At 58.1% G+C, this 16,106-nt stretch overlaps 4 protein-coding genes across 4 annotated transcripts; 2 read left to right on the forward strand and 2 right to left on the reverse strand.

Moving 5' to 3' along the window:
- Positions 1-209: 209 nt before the first annotated feature.
- LTHEOB_9251 (Homogentisatedioxygenase) lies at positions 210-1,939 on the forward strand (the record flags this gene model as incomplete). The annotated part of the gene is made up of 3 exons (XM_035518819.1): positions 210-467; positions 627-1,513; positions 1,567-1,939. 3 exons carry the CDS (start codon positions 210-212, stop codon positions 1,937-1,939), a joined length of 1,518 nt encoding a protein of 505 aa, XP_035369281.1.
- A 758-nt stretch (positions 1,940-2,697) lies between these two features.
- On the forward strand, positions 2,698-8,067 carry LTHEOB_9252 (Sex-determining protein fem-1; the record flags this gene model as incomplete). The annotated part of the gene is made up of 1 exon (XM_035518820.1): positions 2,698-8,067. The coding sequence occupies one exon, from the start codon at positions 2,698-2,700 to the stop codon at positions 8,065-8,067; it is 5,370 nt and encodes a 1,789-aa protein (XP_035369282.1).
- Positions 8,068-9,613: 1,546 nt separating this feature from the next.
- Positions 9,614-10,388, reverse strand: LTHEOB_9253 (Cu/Zn superoxide dismutase; the record flags this gene model as incomplete). Its single annotated transcript, XM_035518821.1, has 2 exons — positions 9,614-9,923; positions 9,976-10,388. The coding sequence occupies 2 exons, from the start codon at positions 10,386-10,388 to the stop codon at positions 9,614-9,616; spliced, it is 723 nt and encodes a 240-aa protein (XP_035369283.1).
- Positions 10,389-12,061: 1,673 nt separating this feature from the next.
- LTHEOB_9254 (Hexose transporter) lies at positions 12,062-13,973 on the reverse strand (the record flags this gene model as incomplete). Its single annotated transcript, XM_035518822.1, has 7 exons — positions 12,062-12,374; positions 12,424-12,746; positions 12,800-12,879; positions 12,933-13,164; positions 13,222-13,370; positions 13,439-13,452; positions 13,516-13,973. 7 exons carry the CDS (start codon positions 13,971-13,973, stop codon positions 12,062-12,064), a joined length of 1,569 nt encoding a protein of 522 aa, XP_035369284.1.
- Positions 13,974-16,106: the final 2,133 nt, after the last annotated feature.

The following is a 16,106-nucleotide window of genomic DNA, read 5'->3' on the forward strand; positions in this document are numbered from 1 at the left end:
GCCAGAGCCCAATCAAAGCGCTGCGTCGTTTGTGGCCAGCGCCGTTTTCGGCCAGCGCACGCGCCAGGATAAGCGGCTCCGCAAGCGGTCACGGCCACGACTAAAGATTCCCCGCTCTCCACGGGGCGGCGGCGATCGCTGGGAGCCTTCAAGTTCCGCCCGGAAACTTGCCCCTGCGACACCCGCCTAAGCCAACAGGCAAGTACAGCATGCCGTCCGCCAGCAGCGCCGGCCGAGATGCCGAACGTCTGTCTGCGCCTGCATCCCCAGTCTCCTACGACGATCCGAACAAGCCCTCGGCCGCCGAGCTCCAGCAGAAGCGTATCTGGTCCCGCCTGCTTAAAAGAATCCGTCCGTCCAAGGAGGAGAAGACACAGCTTCCCCCAAGTCTTGTTCCGCTCACTGAGCGCAATCTAACCGAGCTCTACAACCCTGACTACTGTGACGAGCACGATGCCTTCCACGAAGTTCGCGGTCCCCGAAAAATATCGATACCAGAATGGCTTCAACTCCTACCATGAGTCCGCCACACCTGCCCCTGCTGCCCGTCTGCGTTCCTGCTGACCCCGCCACCCAGGACTGAAGCCGTAGAGGGCGCGCTCCCTGTGGGTGCCAACTCTCCCCAGAAGCCGCCGTACGGTCTCTACGCAGAGAAGCTGTCGGGCACTGCCTTCACTGCGCCCCGCCACGAGAACCAGCAGTCATGGCTGTACCGCATCCTGCCCGCCTCGGCTCACGCCAACTTCGAGCCGCGTGAACATTCGACATTCAACACCAACCCAGAGAACAAACCCTTTGAGAAAATCCACCAGATTCCCAACCAGCTCCGTTGGGACCCCTTTGATTTGGATGAGACGGTCGACTGGGTGCACTCGCTGCACCTGGTCGCCGGCGCCGGCACCCCGGTCATGAAGTCCGGCATCGGCATCTACATCTATGCTGCCGGAAAGGACATGGACCCGCACCACGCCTTCTACTCAGCCGACGGCGACTTCCTCATTGTGCCGCAGCACGGCACCCTCGATATTCAGACCGAGTTGGGCAAGATCCTGGTGCGCCCGAACGAGATTTGCGTGATCCCTCGCGGCGTGCGCTACCGCGTGACGCTCCCAGATGGCCCCGTGCGCGGCTACATCCTCGAGCTATACCAAGGACACTTCGAGCTGCCCGGCCTAGGCCCTATTGGGAGCAACTGCCTGGCCAATGCTCGCGACTTCCAGGCGCCCGTAGCATACTTTGACGAAGACACAAACTCCGAGTGGACGCTGCTGGCAAAGTTTGCCGGCCATCTCTTCGCCGCCAAACAGAACCACACTCCGTTTGACATCGTAGCCTGGCACGGCCAGTACTACCCCTACAAGTACGACCTTGGTCGCTTCAACACTATTGGCAGTGTCTCATTCGACCACCCCGACCCCTCCATCTACACTGTTCTCACCGCCCAGTCCGACCACCCGGGCACCGCCATTGCTGACTTTGTCATTTTCCCACCGCGTTGGCTGGTGGGTGAAGAGTAAGCTTACCATCCCACACCTTCGACTGCCTGCCACTGACAGCTACCAATAGCACCTTCCGTCCGCCGTGGTACCACCGCAACACCATGTCTGAGTTCATGGGCCTTATACACGGCCAGTATGACGCCAAGACAGGAGGTGGTTTCCAACCTGCTGGCGCATCGCTGCACAACGTCATGTCAGCTCACGGCCCTGATGCCAGCACGCATGAGAAGGCGTCGAATGCCGAGCTGAAGCCGGCCAAGGTTGGCGAGGGCAGCATGGCCTTCATGTTCGAAAGTTGCCTGATGGTAGGCGTTACCGACTGGGGCCTCAAGAAGTGCCAGAAGGTGCAAGAGGACTACAATGCCGAAAGCTGGGAGCCTCTGAAGCCGCACTTCAAGCGCCCCACTCCCGCGGACATCAAAAATGCCGCACGTGGCTAGAGTTCTGAAAAGGGAAAAGTAATGACTCGATTTAATAGCTTGTGTTTCCCAGCGTGATGGTTTCTTTGGATGGAAGGGGCGTTGATACTTTTGTAGCTATGATGACGATAAGGATGCCCCTTTTTGTAAAATTTTTTAGTGTCCATCCTTCTCGACTTACTGCTCGCTCTGATGTTGCTCGAAAGTGGAAGGCGCTAAGTCTTGTAGGGATTCACCAAAGGACCGTGGTTCGATCAACACGTGGAAGTGAAGCATCGGTACCTGGAGGCGCCCTGAAAGGCTCCGGGACACCCTTACTCCCTCAGAGTGACCAACCGGATTTGGCGTTTCAATTGGCCTGTGCGGCGGCTCGGACCGCCTCCCCCACAGCCATTACTCGATTCAGCCAGCGGCACGCAGTCCGGCTCCACGAATCCAGGGCATCGATGCCGCAGTTGAGCACATCGACAGCCCTACTGCCGGCGGAGCTCCATACTGGCGATGGACAGCTCAGGTAGTGGCCAAGGACTTCCCCAAAAATAGGCAGAAGCGACGAAAAAGTTCGAGACCTAATTGATCCCTGCACCGATCTCGACTGTCATTGGCCGCCGATGCTCCAAACCCACCTCCCCACTCGAAGCGGTGTACATGAACAGCGTGGTAGGGCTCCCCCTTAAACAGATCTTTCTTTCGGTGCTGAGGAGGGACTGATTAACAGGAACAACATATCAAGCTTTCCCCAAGCTTGCCGGCCCACATACTGTACAACACACACAACCATGCCCGCCGGTAAGACCAGGAAAAGGATTCGCAACAGGCTCTTCGCGCCGTGCCGGTCGCGGCATGAGGGAGCCCTCAACGGCAGCGCCGGCCTCAACCCGCCGGCCCGGAGCGTCACCACCCGCACCACTCCGGACCGCGCCGTCTCCCCTATTCCTCCCTCATCGCACGGCGGCGGCGGGCACGCGCTGCACCAGGGCGCGGCGGGGATGAGGTCGCGCACGTCGATCTACACTGATGCGGCGCTGACGCCCTCTTACCGCTCGCACCCGCAGCTCGCGTCCATCAACGTGCCGGAGAACGGGCTGGCGAGGGGCACGCTGAAGGTGCGCAACCCGACCGCCTCGCTCGCCTCGGGCGCGTCGTCAGCCTACTCGGTGCAGAGCTGCTGCTCGCCGCAGCTGTCGACCATCACCGAGTCGAATAAAGGGCGGAAAACCGGGACGAAGGCGTCATCCAGCAGCGCCACGTCGCACTACTCCTCCCAATATCAGGATCATCAGCCGTCAGACGCTGCCCCGCGTCTGGAAGAACCGAAGGAATCCGCGCGATCAGAAGAGCTGCCGGAAGAAGGGAACGTGGAACAATCAGAGGCCATTGCCGACGCGCATACTCCGGAGCGGATCCCAGCAGCCGACAACACCAACACCAACAACAACAACACCCTCACACCAGACTGGCGGCGGCGCAATGACTCGCATTCTTCTCTGCTCAAATCACGTGCCGAGTTCTGCCGGCAGCCCGTCGACTCGCCCTTCGCGGGCGCCTTTCCGGAAGACATAGCGGCGACGGCGTACGCGCTGATTGCCGCCTCCGAGTCGGTCCAGGAGCTGAGGGATGCGCTGGAATGGGCCGACAACGGCTCCTATTGCAGCGAGAAGCATGATTACCGCCGTGACGGGGAGGACGTCGAGGTCGACCGGGCGATGGACTGCGATCCAGCACAGCCGATGTCCGAGACAGCAGCAGCAGAACCTCTCACCGCTTCCACCGATGCCGCCGCCACTGCTAAAGATGCGGATGCCGAAAGCGTCAAGGCCGAGCCGGAACCGCCAATCAGCGTGGATGGTTCCGTGTCCGTGTACTCGCAGACGTTGGAGCAGGGGCAGGATCAGCCGCGCGATGCCATCATCTCCACCACCGTTGGTGAACTGTTCGCACCGACAGGTGGTGACGCGGCGGCGGTGCCCAGCGGTGTCGAGGAGAGAGGAGAAGCGGAAGTCCCGGCCGTCGAGCAGCCGGCCACCGAGCCTCCGGCCCCGACCTTCTTCGCCGAGTTGACGTTTAGGCCGGCGCCGCTCAGGCCGCTGAAGCGGTCTGAGACGCCTGTTGAGGATGAGGACGAGGGCGCGGACCCGGATGTTGCAATGTTGGAGGTTGAGGATGAGGTCCTGGCTCCTGTTGAGACTGAGGATGAGGTCCTGGCTACTATTGAGACTGAGGATGAGATCTTGGCCCCCGTTGAGGCTGAGGTTCACGATATCAGCGCTCAGGAGACTTCTCAAAAGGAAACTGCTCAGCTTGAGGAACGGCCAAAGTCGTCACTGACCAACGATGATCGGATCACGGGCCCAGTAGATCCGGCATCGTCTGGTCCGGAAGAGATTGAGATGGAGCAAGCACCCGCTCAGGATCAGGATCATGATGTTGAAGTTGTGGAATCGGTGGAGACGGAGCTTTTGATGCCAGAGGATCGTCCAAAGACTTCTGGGAGTCGTGCGGTTTCTCTTCCAGACCCTGACTTCCTCATCGCCTTCCCAACAGCTGAGCCTCGTGCTGAGTCTCCGGTTGTCGATGGTCAAGACTCTGCTACTTTCACGCAGTCCGCACCGCCACCGGCAGTTGATGAGGTTGTTGATGCGCGGCCGCATACGCCAGATCATGCCATTCGCGAACCCGCGTCTCCGGACGTGGAAATGATCTCGCAGCCTCCGGACGATGTAAGATCTCTAGGTGACCACCAACAAAGCTCTCCGGATGACGGAAGAAGTCCTCCTCTCGACGGTAGGGACGCTCCGACCGAAGGAAGCTCTCCGAACGATGATACGAACCCTCCATCTGACACGCGCGTTCCAGATGAAAGCATCAAAAGCGGCCCGTCAGAAGACGAGGAAAACAACAACTACGACGACGAATGCTACTACCCGGACGACGACGGCAGCAGCAGCAGGGACTCGGAGTACTCGTCCTCCCTTAACGGACAGACGCTCGTCGAAGAACACAGCAACGGCAAAGAAGTCGGCATCTTTCCTCCAACGGATGCCGCCCTGGCAGAAGCGCGCCCTGATGGTGCGGAAGCGGCAGAGGCTGCTGCTGAAGAGCAAGTTGGCCAGCCTCGTTCTCCAGCGGCTTCTCCTCAGCATTCAGCCGCCCAAGCAGACGGCCTACCAACTCCAGCCTATGACCAGCTGGAGGAATGTCCACCTCCAGCAATAAAGGTCCAGGCCGTGGCGCCCCCGACCCCGGAAACCCCACCACAACCTACCTACCTTGACGAAGAGGATATTCCTGACACTACTAACAACACCCCTTTCCCCGCTTTCTTCGCCTCCAAGACCTACAGCACCTGGTCATCCCGCGGCGGCCTCCTGCGCATCACCGGCGCGCCGGGCGCGGGCAAGTCGACGCTGATGGCCAACCTGGTGGAGCACTTTGAGGAGACGATGATGATGACGGCTGCCAACGCCGCCGATGACGTTGATGGTCGCCCGCGCAGCAGCAACGGGACCATCGTCTCGTACACATTCCACGCCGCCGAGCCCGTCATGGTGGACCCGGGCCAGCACGCCCGCGGAAAGCCCGTCTCCGGCCTCCTGCACGCGCTGGGCCATCAACTCGCCCAGCAGGAGCAGCAGCAGCAGGACAAGAACGACTACTTCCTCCACACCGCCAACGACGCTCCATCGGAGCTCGCAACGCTCTACGCGGCTGACGGCGACGAGCAGCAGCAACACTCGTCGAGCAGCAGCAGGTGGGATCTGTCGGAGATGGAGCTGCAGGAAGTGTTGCTCAAGCATGCGCGGACGAGGTATTGCGGAGGAGCGGCACCGGGGAAGATGCGGGGGCGGCGGCTGTGGGTCTTTGTGGACGCGGTGGACGAGGTTGGAGATGAGGAGGCGGTGAGCGACCTGCTGGACTTCTTCGCGAAGCTGGCGGCGGTCCCGGCGGTGGGAGTGTGCGTGTCGGCGAAGGAGGATGTAGGAAAGAAGGTGTTCGGACGGTGCGGCGACGACAACGATCTGCAGGTGCGCGTCGAGGACTTCAACGCGGATGACATTGCGGACTATGTTCGCAGCGAGCTGGCCTTCACACTGAATCACTTCAACGAAAGAGATCTGGAAGCCGTGAGCCAAGTCATTGAGAAGAGATCGAGAAATGTCTTCCTCTGGGCCATTCTGGCCGTCGACATGATCCAACGGGACTGCAGAGGCCGCACACGCAAGCAGATCCGCGAGGCAGTGGAGCGGCTCCCCTTCAACCTGGACGAGATCTACCTCGAGCGCATCCTGAACATCCCGGCCGAAGATCGCGAGCCATGTCTCCGCCTTTTCCAGTGGGTCTGCTTTGCCACGCGGCCACTGACGCTGCGCGAGCTCCGCGTTGCCCTCGTGCTACGCCCGGAGACCAAGAGCCTGGCCGACGTCTACGCCGCGCCTGACTACATCGCCAGCGACGCTGACATCGCAGACGTCCTCCACCACCTCAGCCGCGGTCTCCTCCACGTGCCGGCCTTCGACGTCCACTCGGCTCCCATCGCCGCACCCGTCCACGCCTCTGCAAAGGACTTCCTCGTCTCCCGCAACGGCTTGGATATCCTCGCCGCTGGGAAGGCATCCACTCCCACACGCACTACGACCGACCTCTTCCTCTCCCGCCGACTGCTCCACTTCCTCTCCTTCCCGGAGTACCATGATACGTCGAGGGACCCGGCGACGCTTCCCCTCGCCTCCTATGCCACCTACTCCTGGCACCTCCACGCCGAGTCGGCCGAGCACCACGGCGCCAACCAGGCCGACTTGCTCGACCTGCTCCACGCAGCGCCGACATTCCCGCGCTGGTGGTGGTGCCACGCCACCATCCTGTCGTCGCCCTCGTTCTCGCACCCCAACCAGCCGCCGCTGGACGTCATGGACGACCGCCTGGCCGAGCTGCTCTACATCCAGCACCGGCGCGCCGACCTGACCATCTTCGACCTGGCCGCGGCGTGCGGCCTCTGCAGCACCATCGGCGCCGCCCTGACCGCCATCGCCGAGACGCTCTCGCCCACCTCGTCGACCAGCGGCGGCCTCGACGACGTCGGTGGTGCCTCATCTGAGCGCACCCTCCTCCACTGGGCCGCCTTCTCGGGCAACGAGGCCATGGTCGACTTCTTCCTGCGCCGCCCCGACGTGCGCACCGCCGCCGTCGACCGCCGCGGGCAGACGGCCCTGCACATCGCCGTCATCCAGGGCCACGCCCGCATCGTGCGCACCCTCGTCGCCGCCATGCCCCCGGACGTCATCGACCGCCGCGACGAGGACGGCCGCGCCGCCCTGCACTACGCCACGCTGCTGCAGGACAAGGCCGTCATCGAGGCACTCCTCGACTCTTCGTCCTGCGGCAACCGCGCCGACGTCAACGTGCGCGACGCATCCGGCGCGACGCCCCTCTTCGCCCCCTGCAAGGCCGGCGACGCCGACGTCGTCGCCCGCTTCCTCGAGCTGGGTGGCCCCGCCGTCAACGTCAACATCCGCACCGACGACGACAAGAACCCGACCAGGAAGCAGACGGTCCTCCACGCAGCCGTCTCCCGCCGCCGCCGCGCCGTCGTCCGCCTCCTCGTGCGCTCGCGCCCGGACCTCGACGTCAACGCCCGCGACGGCGCCGGCGACGGCGCCCTGGCCCTCGCCGTGCGCATGGAGGACGTCTCCATGGCGGCCGTCCTGCTCGAGCGCCGCGACCTCGACGTCAACGCGCGTCGACAAGGTGGCGATGGCGCCAGCTGCTACGGCCCCCTGCTGGCCGCCGTGTCGACGGGCAACGAGGCGCTGGTGCGCGAGCTGCTCAAGCGGCCTGATTTGGATGTCAATGCCCGCGGCGAGCACTGGCGCTCGCCGCTGTCCATCGCCGTCGGTCTGGGCAATGTTGCTGTCGTGCGCCTGCTCGTCGGCCTCCGGCCCGATTTGGATGTTAATGCGCGGGATGTCGATGGCTGCACGGCGCTGATGGATGCGGTGGCGAGTGGGAGGGAGGATATCGTGGCGGCGCTGCTGGGAAGGGCGGACGTTGATGTGCTTTCGAGCCATTCGGTGTTGATGTCGATGGCGCAGGAGAGCCGGAGCGAGGGGGTTGTGAGGTTGTTGAGGGAGAGATACCATCGTGGGTTTTGAGAGGCAATGTTTGGAGGGTTTTGGTTAGGATAGGTAGGTTGGGTTGGTGGGTTGGTTGGTAGGTAGGTTGGGCTGGGGGGGTTTGTTTTTGTTCCGGGTCGGGAATGGCTAAAGGACTAACTACATGATCATTCTGACATTTTGTATTCCAAAGCAACGAATTGTACCAGTAGGTTCATTTATGTTGGTGGTGGTGGTGGTTTTTGACGGGGTGGTAGTGTGAAGTCTTTGCAACGGCGTTGGCGTTATATCAGGAAGTAAAGTAGACGGTGTTGTTATTTTGTATGTACATATCAGCTTCATAAGTAACATGTGAAATACAAATATTAAAAGAAAGGACTCTTAAGTGACAGACGCATATAAAGTGCAGTGGACCTGAGCATGTAGGTACGTATATATTGCGAGGCCGATGTACGCGATCAGGATTACCATCATATAATCTGCCAAAGTAGAATCTCTATCGTGATCGTGTTAATAAACCGGGCTGGCCAATTGGATTGCAGAAGTTGTTTCTACTCACTGACTACCTATATCTGGGTAAGCGTTTGCTTGTGCTGTGCATATGCGCGGAGCACATAATCATCATCACTAATTAACTACGGGCGCCTGGCATTACCATGTAAGTTGGAGCATCCGTGAAACGTGGGCTGAAAGTCAAGCAAATGAGGACGCATGCTGCAAAATAGGCTTCGCGAAATGGATTGGGTTTCTCAACATGGGCGATCCATGGACTAGGTATTCGGCAGTGAGTATCCGATAGGTCATTCAACCTCACCTTCTCGTCTATCGACATTCCCGCTGCATCGTTTTCGGCAATCGTACGTCGTTACTCGTCATCAGAATTTGAGCGCATGTGCGCTTTCTGCAATATCTGGGCATGAAGAATGTGATTGGAAGGCTAGCGCGAGGAATTGCAAAGCCCTAGAACATGGAGTAATTATACTCCAGCAATTTTATTTACGATGAGTAACATAGCTACGTGAGCACTTGAAGCTATCGTCCGAACCGGGATGTATGATTGCGTCCGGATGATAGCTTCAACTACTCATGACATGAGCAAAGAACTAATTCACGCGAGTCTTTTGTTGGTAAACTCTTCTAAAAATACTTCACGTCTCACATATTCAACTTAGTTTTGATGATGAACTTGTTCTATTGGAGCAGTTGGCATGAGGCCAGTATCATTGCCATGTGCGCTATCGATTACATTACGATAAGGAGTTACGACAAGCACCCTCGCAGAACGAGGTATGGCTGATCAGCGGATAAAGGCAATGACAAAGCAAGAGAGAATCATGAAACAAAGTCTCGTGAGGCAATAATACAAGAGTGAGTGCCGCACATGGAAGCAAAAGGTACAGGAAAGGAAGAAGTGAAAGTCATGAAATGCCTGTCCTGATCATTACTCTTTCCTGAACTCTTCCAGTGGGAACCTTCACCCCCAGAAGTAACTAGTGAAATAAAAATCCTGACTGGGCATCAACCTGGATGCTATGTACGCCAGAATGCCCTTAACAATTGAAGTGTGAATGCATGAGTACCCCATCTACAACATCAGAGCAGCAAATGCGGCCAGAAGAACGGCTCCGCTGAACACAGTGTCGCGCGTGGCGCCAGAGGAAGGAAGAGAGGTGCCACCGGGCGTGGTGGCAGGAGTGCTGGGAGTGGCAGTCGGGACACTAGGCTTGCTGATGATCGGGGTCGTGGAGTTGCCATAAGTGCCATTGGAACCGGCACCGACCTGGACAAAGTTGGCGCAAGTGATGCGGGTCTTGTTGGGGAAGTGGACGACGACGCTGCGGTTGCCGAAGAAGGCACCAATTCCGGGAACCAGAGCGGCATAGTCATCCGTGTAGCTATTGAGTTCGTTAGCCAACAAGATCTTCGAGGCGAGAACGAGTCGCTTACCTTTGAGAGTGGCCAGGAGCGCTGAGCTTGCCGTGCTTGCCAGAGAGATCACCGACCTGGCAGGTCTGAGGCTCGTCGGCGTCACAGGCGGGATCCTCGCCGCGCTCGTAGGGGTCAAGGTGAGCAAGCGTCTTGGTGCAGTTGCCATCCTCGGGAACAGGCTGGTCGTGGAGGTGGTACGTGTATGGGCCATTGTCGAGCGGGAGACCAGAGATGGAGATTTGGAACTGGACACCAGTACCGCCGCCGACAGAGGAGGCAGCCACGGAGCCACGAACGGGGGTATCCTCGCGGTTGGGGAAAGTAGCGACGTAGACAGCGCCAGCAGGGTTGTTGGTAATGACAGCGGCGTCGGTTGCGGCAGCGGTGGCGGCAGAGCCGGCGACGGCGAGGAAGAGGGTGGTGCAACGCATCTTGACGGTGTTGTTGATTGGGGGTGTCTTCGGAGAAGCCGGAAGAATGCTACTGGAGAGTGGGATGCAGCGAAAGAGAAGAGCTGGCAGAGAAGCGGGCTTAAGAGAAGCCAATGAGGGTGGGTCGTGCTTCCCGAAAACGAAGGGAGATCTAGGAAGGCGATTAGCGGAGGAAGGAGCGGGCGCGGGTGTTGGTGTTTGCGCCGTAATTTAGGGCGGCGGGGGAAATGAGGGAATGCGATGTCGGTGTGACGGGCACTGGATACGCACCAATCGAGGCAGAACTGGGCAAAGTCGGACTGGGCGCAAGGAAAACAGGCAAGATCTTCGAGAGGGCGAGGACAGGAGGGTGGGCCGGGCGTGGGCATTTAAGCTTGGCCGGCACAGCGACAATAAATCCACGACGGCCTCATCTGCCGCGACGATACCTCTGCAGGCGGCGCAGCACACCAGGCGCATCCATCGCCTTTCACAGCCGTTTCATGCGTGCGGCGGCAGCGCCCTTGTTTTGCCCAGCCTCGATGCCATCCCAATTATAAACAAGGCCAACTGGGATGGCCGCCGCCTGGCCAATCGGCGGCGGCGAATGCGCTGTCCCCAGATCACCGGCCCCTGCGCTAATGCAATAGCCAAAGCTTGTGCGAAGTCCTGTGGTCACCAGCGCCCGTCTCACCTGGCCGTGCCGCTGCCCGAGGCCTCCAGCCGCCCTGTGCCTGCAGGCCCACGCAGGGCTGAGCCTTGGCTGGCCATCCAACCGCCGAGGAGGCAGGGACGTGCAGCTCCCGACCTCCTCCAAAATAGACAGCCAGCGACGTGGCTGGACATGGCAGGGCTGGTGCAGGTCCACCCAGCGCAAACGGCGAGACATTACCGCCGAAGCTGCCGTCGCACCTGCAATATGCCGTTCGTGCGACGGCCGCGTGCGTGCGACGAAGGCATGAAGTCGTTGACTGCCCGGCTGCGTCACAGCCATGATCGCCCGAAAATCGTTGCCGCTGTTCTTTACGTTTCCCAGCGTGGCGCCAAGCGGGCGTGTTTCGCTTCCCCAGCCATCTCGGAATCTCTCCAGCCGGCCCGCTCCTCTAGCTCCCTCCTTTCATAAACAACCCCCGCCTCCGGGACCGTCTGATTGCAGTTCCTGATTGTGGAACACGGCCGCAGCACCACTTTACTCTCCGGCCGGGGATACTCACAGAGGCCCTTGGCAAGCACGGCTTCCCTCCCAACCTCGTGGGAAGTGGCACACGGCTCGAAAATTTGACAGCTCTGTCACGGCGCATTATCTCGTGGCAGCCAAGAGCCGTTCGACCTTTGGGTCCGTCGCGTTCGGTCCTGATGTTGTACGGAAGCGTCCCCCACGTTACGCTGCATAAATACGCCTCTCGGGGGAAAGTAGAGAGATCTAGCGTTGTGGTCGGGAGTCAAGTAATTGTATTCCTCGTCACGTACGCTCAACATTAGATGTGCTGAAAGTCCAGCCTTCCGCGCGTCCTCGGAAATATATTTTCTGCCCATAAAAACGCGACTCCTCTTCTTTCAACATGTTACATAGCGCAATCTTTGCACAACATCAATAACGTAATGTTTCGCTCGGCACCTGGTTCACGGATCCCGGCAAGCGGCTTCTCTTTGGCTGGTGTACGTATCCCTGACCTGTGTACCGGGACTATCCATCACTTGACCTCTTTCCCCTTTCCAACAGTCACCTCCACTTCTTCGACGCCATCCATGCTTCCCGCTCTCGGATTCACTCCTTCAATGACGTTTCCGGACATCTCTGCATGCAGGATCTGCTCTATATCCGGAACATCCGAGTGCTTATGGCCGTCGAAGATGGCGTCAATCTCTTCCAGCGTCTTCCCTTTCGTTTCCACCCATGCAAAGACGAGGTACAGCACCTCCAGGATATCCCAAGATGCGTTGATAATGTAGGTTTTCCAGCCAATGGCATCCATGGCGAAAGGAAAGACCATCGTCACAAAGAGTCTGCACCAGCATTAGACATTGATGCCAGGATGCAAGGATCGCAACTTACCCAACGCAATTGACGACGAACGTATACACGGCCATGCCGTTGGCGCGCATCGAGTAGTTTAGCACCTCAGGCGGATACAAGACCGTCAGCGGTGTCCACCCGAACGAGTACGAGCCCTGGAAGAGAAAGATTATGGCCACCGAAGCGTAGATGCCGGATGTGTTTGTTGATTCTCCATACAACTTGTTGAGGCCAGCGTATAGGAAGAGGAATACAGTGAGAAGAACGGTGGAGATAATGGCCATGGGCTTGCGGCCAAGCTTGTTCATGAAGTAAGTACCGCCGAGGGCGATGCAAAGGCACCACGCGTTCATGATGATGTTCTACACGATGGTAAGCTACAGGCGTTCGAATATGGAAGGCGAGCGAAACTCACGATCTCAAGCTGAGTTGTGGTGTCGGTGACACCAGCTCCATCAAGCATCGTGCCCAAGTAATACGAGACGATGTTGTTTCCTTCGGTACAATCAGTTTTCCGCCTACCATCGCGTATCAGCAAATAGACTTACCTGAAAGCATGCAGATGACGGCAACGGAAATCGTGAGCATGATCCTCTTCCTACGACTCGGCGTGCGCATGATCTCCTTCACTGTCATCTCTCCCGATTCCTTTTCCCACTTCAATGTGTCACTGATTGACTGGAATTCTACGAGCGTGGCTGGATCCTTCTGATCACCGTCGCTATGCGTCAAAGCAAGTGCATGCAGCGCTTCATCAGGCCGGTTTTGGTACACTAGCCACTGTGGGTCTTGTCAGCATCTTCTTGCGGGTAAAGACAGCAGAGAAAGCCAACATACCCTCGGACTTTCCGGTACAAAGGGTAGGATCAGGAGGCAGAGCACGCTGAAGACACCCTGCACAGCTGAAGGCAAGCGCCATGCCCACGTGCTGTCCATCATACCCGTACCATACGTGATTCCGGATGCAATGAGACCACCAACGTACCCTATTCAACATGGTTGTCAGAAATCTCCATCCCACTCGTCCCCTCCCTTGGTACTTGCATGCACTCACAGAAGTTGTAGAACCTACATCCCACTTGTTAGCACAGCACTCATTCGCAACAGAAAAAAGAACCAAAGCCCACTTACAGCCCCAACCCCCACGCCCTCCACCGATGCGGCAAGCACTCTGACAACCACGTCGGCCCCGCGATAGCCGTCGCCCCATTCCCGACACCGATGACGATCCGCGCGATGGCGAACATGGCGACGTTCTGCGCGGCGGCCTGCAGCACGACGGCCACGATGGTCACGGCGGCGGCGATGGCCATGGCGTTCTTGCGGCCGAGCGCGTCCGACACGGCGCCGTAGAAGAAGCACGGGAGAACCTGGCCGATGTACACGGTCGCCGTGTTGAGCGCCGTCGTTGCTGGCGTCAGGTGGAAGTAGTTTTCGTAGGCGGGCAGGATGTTGAGCCCGCTCATCATCGACCCGTCGTAGCCTAGCGTCGCCGACGAGATGCACGAGCTGAGTATGAGTAGGGCGACGACGAGCCGTGATGAGCGGGGGACTAGCGGCGAGGCTTCGAAGCTCGGGAGGGGTGCCATGGTCACGGGCAATATGGGGTTGCAATAATGGTGGAGGTGGGAAGACTGCTGGGTCCAAACAGACCGAAACAACCGCCCTTGTCCATCTTTTCAGTGTTTACAGCATCTCTTATATTCGCAGACTATAGTCCAGCTGGTGTTGTCCTGGTCCTCCTTCTGGGATGTTTTGAGAAGAGTGGGAGGAGAGGCCTTATCGACCGTCGACGTTGATAGCATGGCGGGCGATCAGTTGCCAGGATACATGCCGAGAGAAACCAATGAGCTTATCGATGTACCCAGAAGCCTTGCCTGTTTTCGGGTCCTTGCACCCCCGCCAGGCGGGAAATCTGGGGGAGATAGCGAGTCGTTCATGCCCGCATATGCGTCTTGAGGAGCAACGGGAAAGTGGAGATAGCGGGCGGTCCGATGCCACAGATAGTTTCGTCATTTCTAAGCTGCTCCGATGGAGATTAACTCCTCAATTGCCCGATTGGAATACTTTGTTGCTAGCAAATAGGGTGCAGAGATACGATTTCTCAAGATTTGTGTACTCCGGGGGCGGTGGTGCCGACAACGTTTAAAGGTTGTGTGGACACGCAGTTGCGATAACGCGCTTTTGCGAATTTCGACCAGAGGACGCCCCGAGAACCTAGTAGGAACTCTGCGGGGTGCAGATGATTTAAGAACAAGGAAAGCGCTGTCTGAACCTACCTCACCCTGCCGCGCCCCGTTGCGCCCTTCCGCCGCCTCGTGGTCTATCCATCTCCCTCATATTTAAGCCTGACCGCGTCATGCTACGCCCCCACATCTTATACCATTCTTTTTTCCACCAGTTTCTTCTGCGTCCCTGTGAACTCACTCCACTTAGGGCTCTTAAGTATCTGCGCCAGTACGAGGTTAGTCTCGCTGGTGATAACATCACTCTCTTTCAGTGAAATGCGCTTCTGGTTTTGTGCTGCCTACTTCCAGAACCGTGACTTCTTAATACGCTTAACAGCTTCCTTACTCCGCGATCTCTGGGCCTTTTCTGCCTTCTTTACCAGTTCGGTAATCACTTCTAAGTAGCTCGACGGAATCCGGCATAGGATGGTGAAATGCTTGTGGAGCGGTACTTCGATGGCGAAGTTGTCGTCAAACCAGATTGTGCAGGCATTCCTCGCGATGGCGATTTGTTGGAAAAGCTGGGAGAAGCTGTCGTGGTACTGTTTCTGGAACACTTCAGAATGCTCGCCTTTGAGGATGACTTTATATCAATGAATGAGCTCGTTGAATGCAGCTTTACTCAGCTGCTTTGGACGATCTTCTTCGCGGGTTGTCATCGTGTCCAGCAGCCTTTCCAGTGACTCTGGGCCTTGAGGCATGGGCGTCCCCGACACGAATAAGAAGAAGGGCGGCAATTCAAAATTGAATACACGGCTGCGCCTCTGGATCATCGAAAGTAGATCCCACAGCGCGTTGCCCGACCCATGAGATGTGCCATTCATCCACACATACCCGGCCAATTACCAAATTGTTGGCGAAGGCTGTGGACAGCAATTTGCTTTCGATTGAGCCTTGCGTAGTAACAAAGGCATACTTGTCACTTCCATCTTGGCTGAGGTAGTTTAAGAGGGTGATGTCGTCGTCGAATGTCTACTCTTCGCCTTCTAGACGGGGCTCGGCCCAGTCGGTTTTCAGCAGCTGCTTCTTGGACTCGGACTTATGGGGATCGTTTTGGAGGATGCTGCCATGCGCCCTTTTTAGGGTCATGCCGCGCCGATTCTCGTCGACGATTGCTATGCTTCGCAAACTACGGTCGCTTGATCCGTGCATTCCAAGAAGGGAAAGAATGTTCGGTCGAGAAAAGCCATGCAATGACTTTGGGGACTTGACCCGCAGCGGAACCATGGGCACAGGTCAGACAGAGGCCCAAAGGGTCCCGCCCTCATTCCGGTGATTTGATGAACTGCGCATGAGGTCGGTGTTATTAGTAATGCAACAAGTTGTGGTACAATAGTTGAAGCCTCCATCCGGATGTGAATGCACGACGTGGATGCGAACAAATGCATCCGCACAAGAGCTCCAACGGCCCTAACTTGCTGCGATTCAAATAGAGCCGGCTTCGTAGGTGCTTGGCTTCGCAGGTCCTTTGCAAGCACGGCAAGGTGAAACCGC

Source organism: Lasiodiplodia theobromae (genome assembly GCF_012971845.1).
Source record: "Lasiodiplodia theobromae strain AM2As chromosome Unknown scaffold_30, whole genome shotgun sequence".
Classification (NCBI taxonomy): domain Eukaryota; kingdom Fungi; phylum Ascomycota; class Dothideomycetes; order Botryosphaeriales; family Botryosphaeriaceae; genus Lasiodiplodia; species Lasiodiplodia theobromae.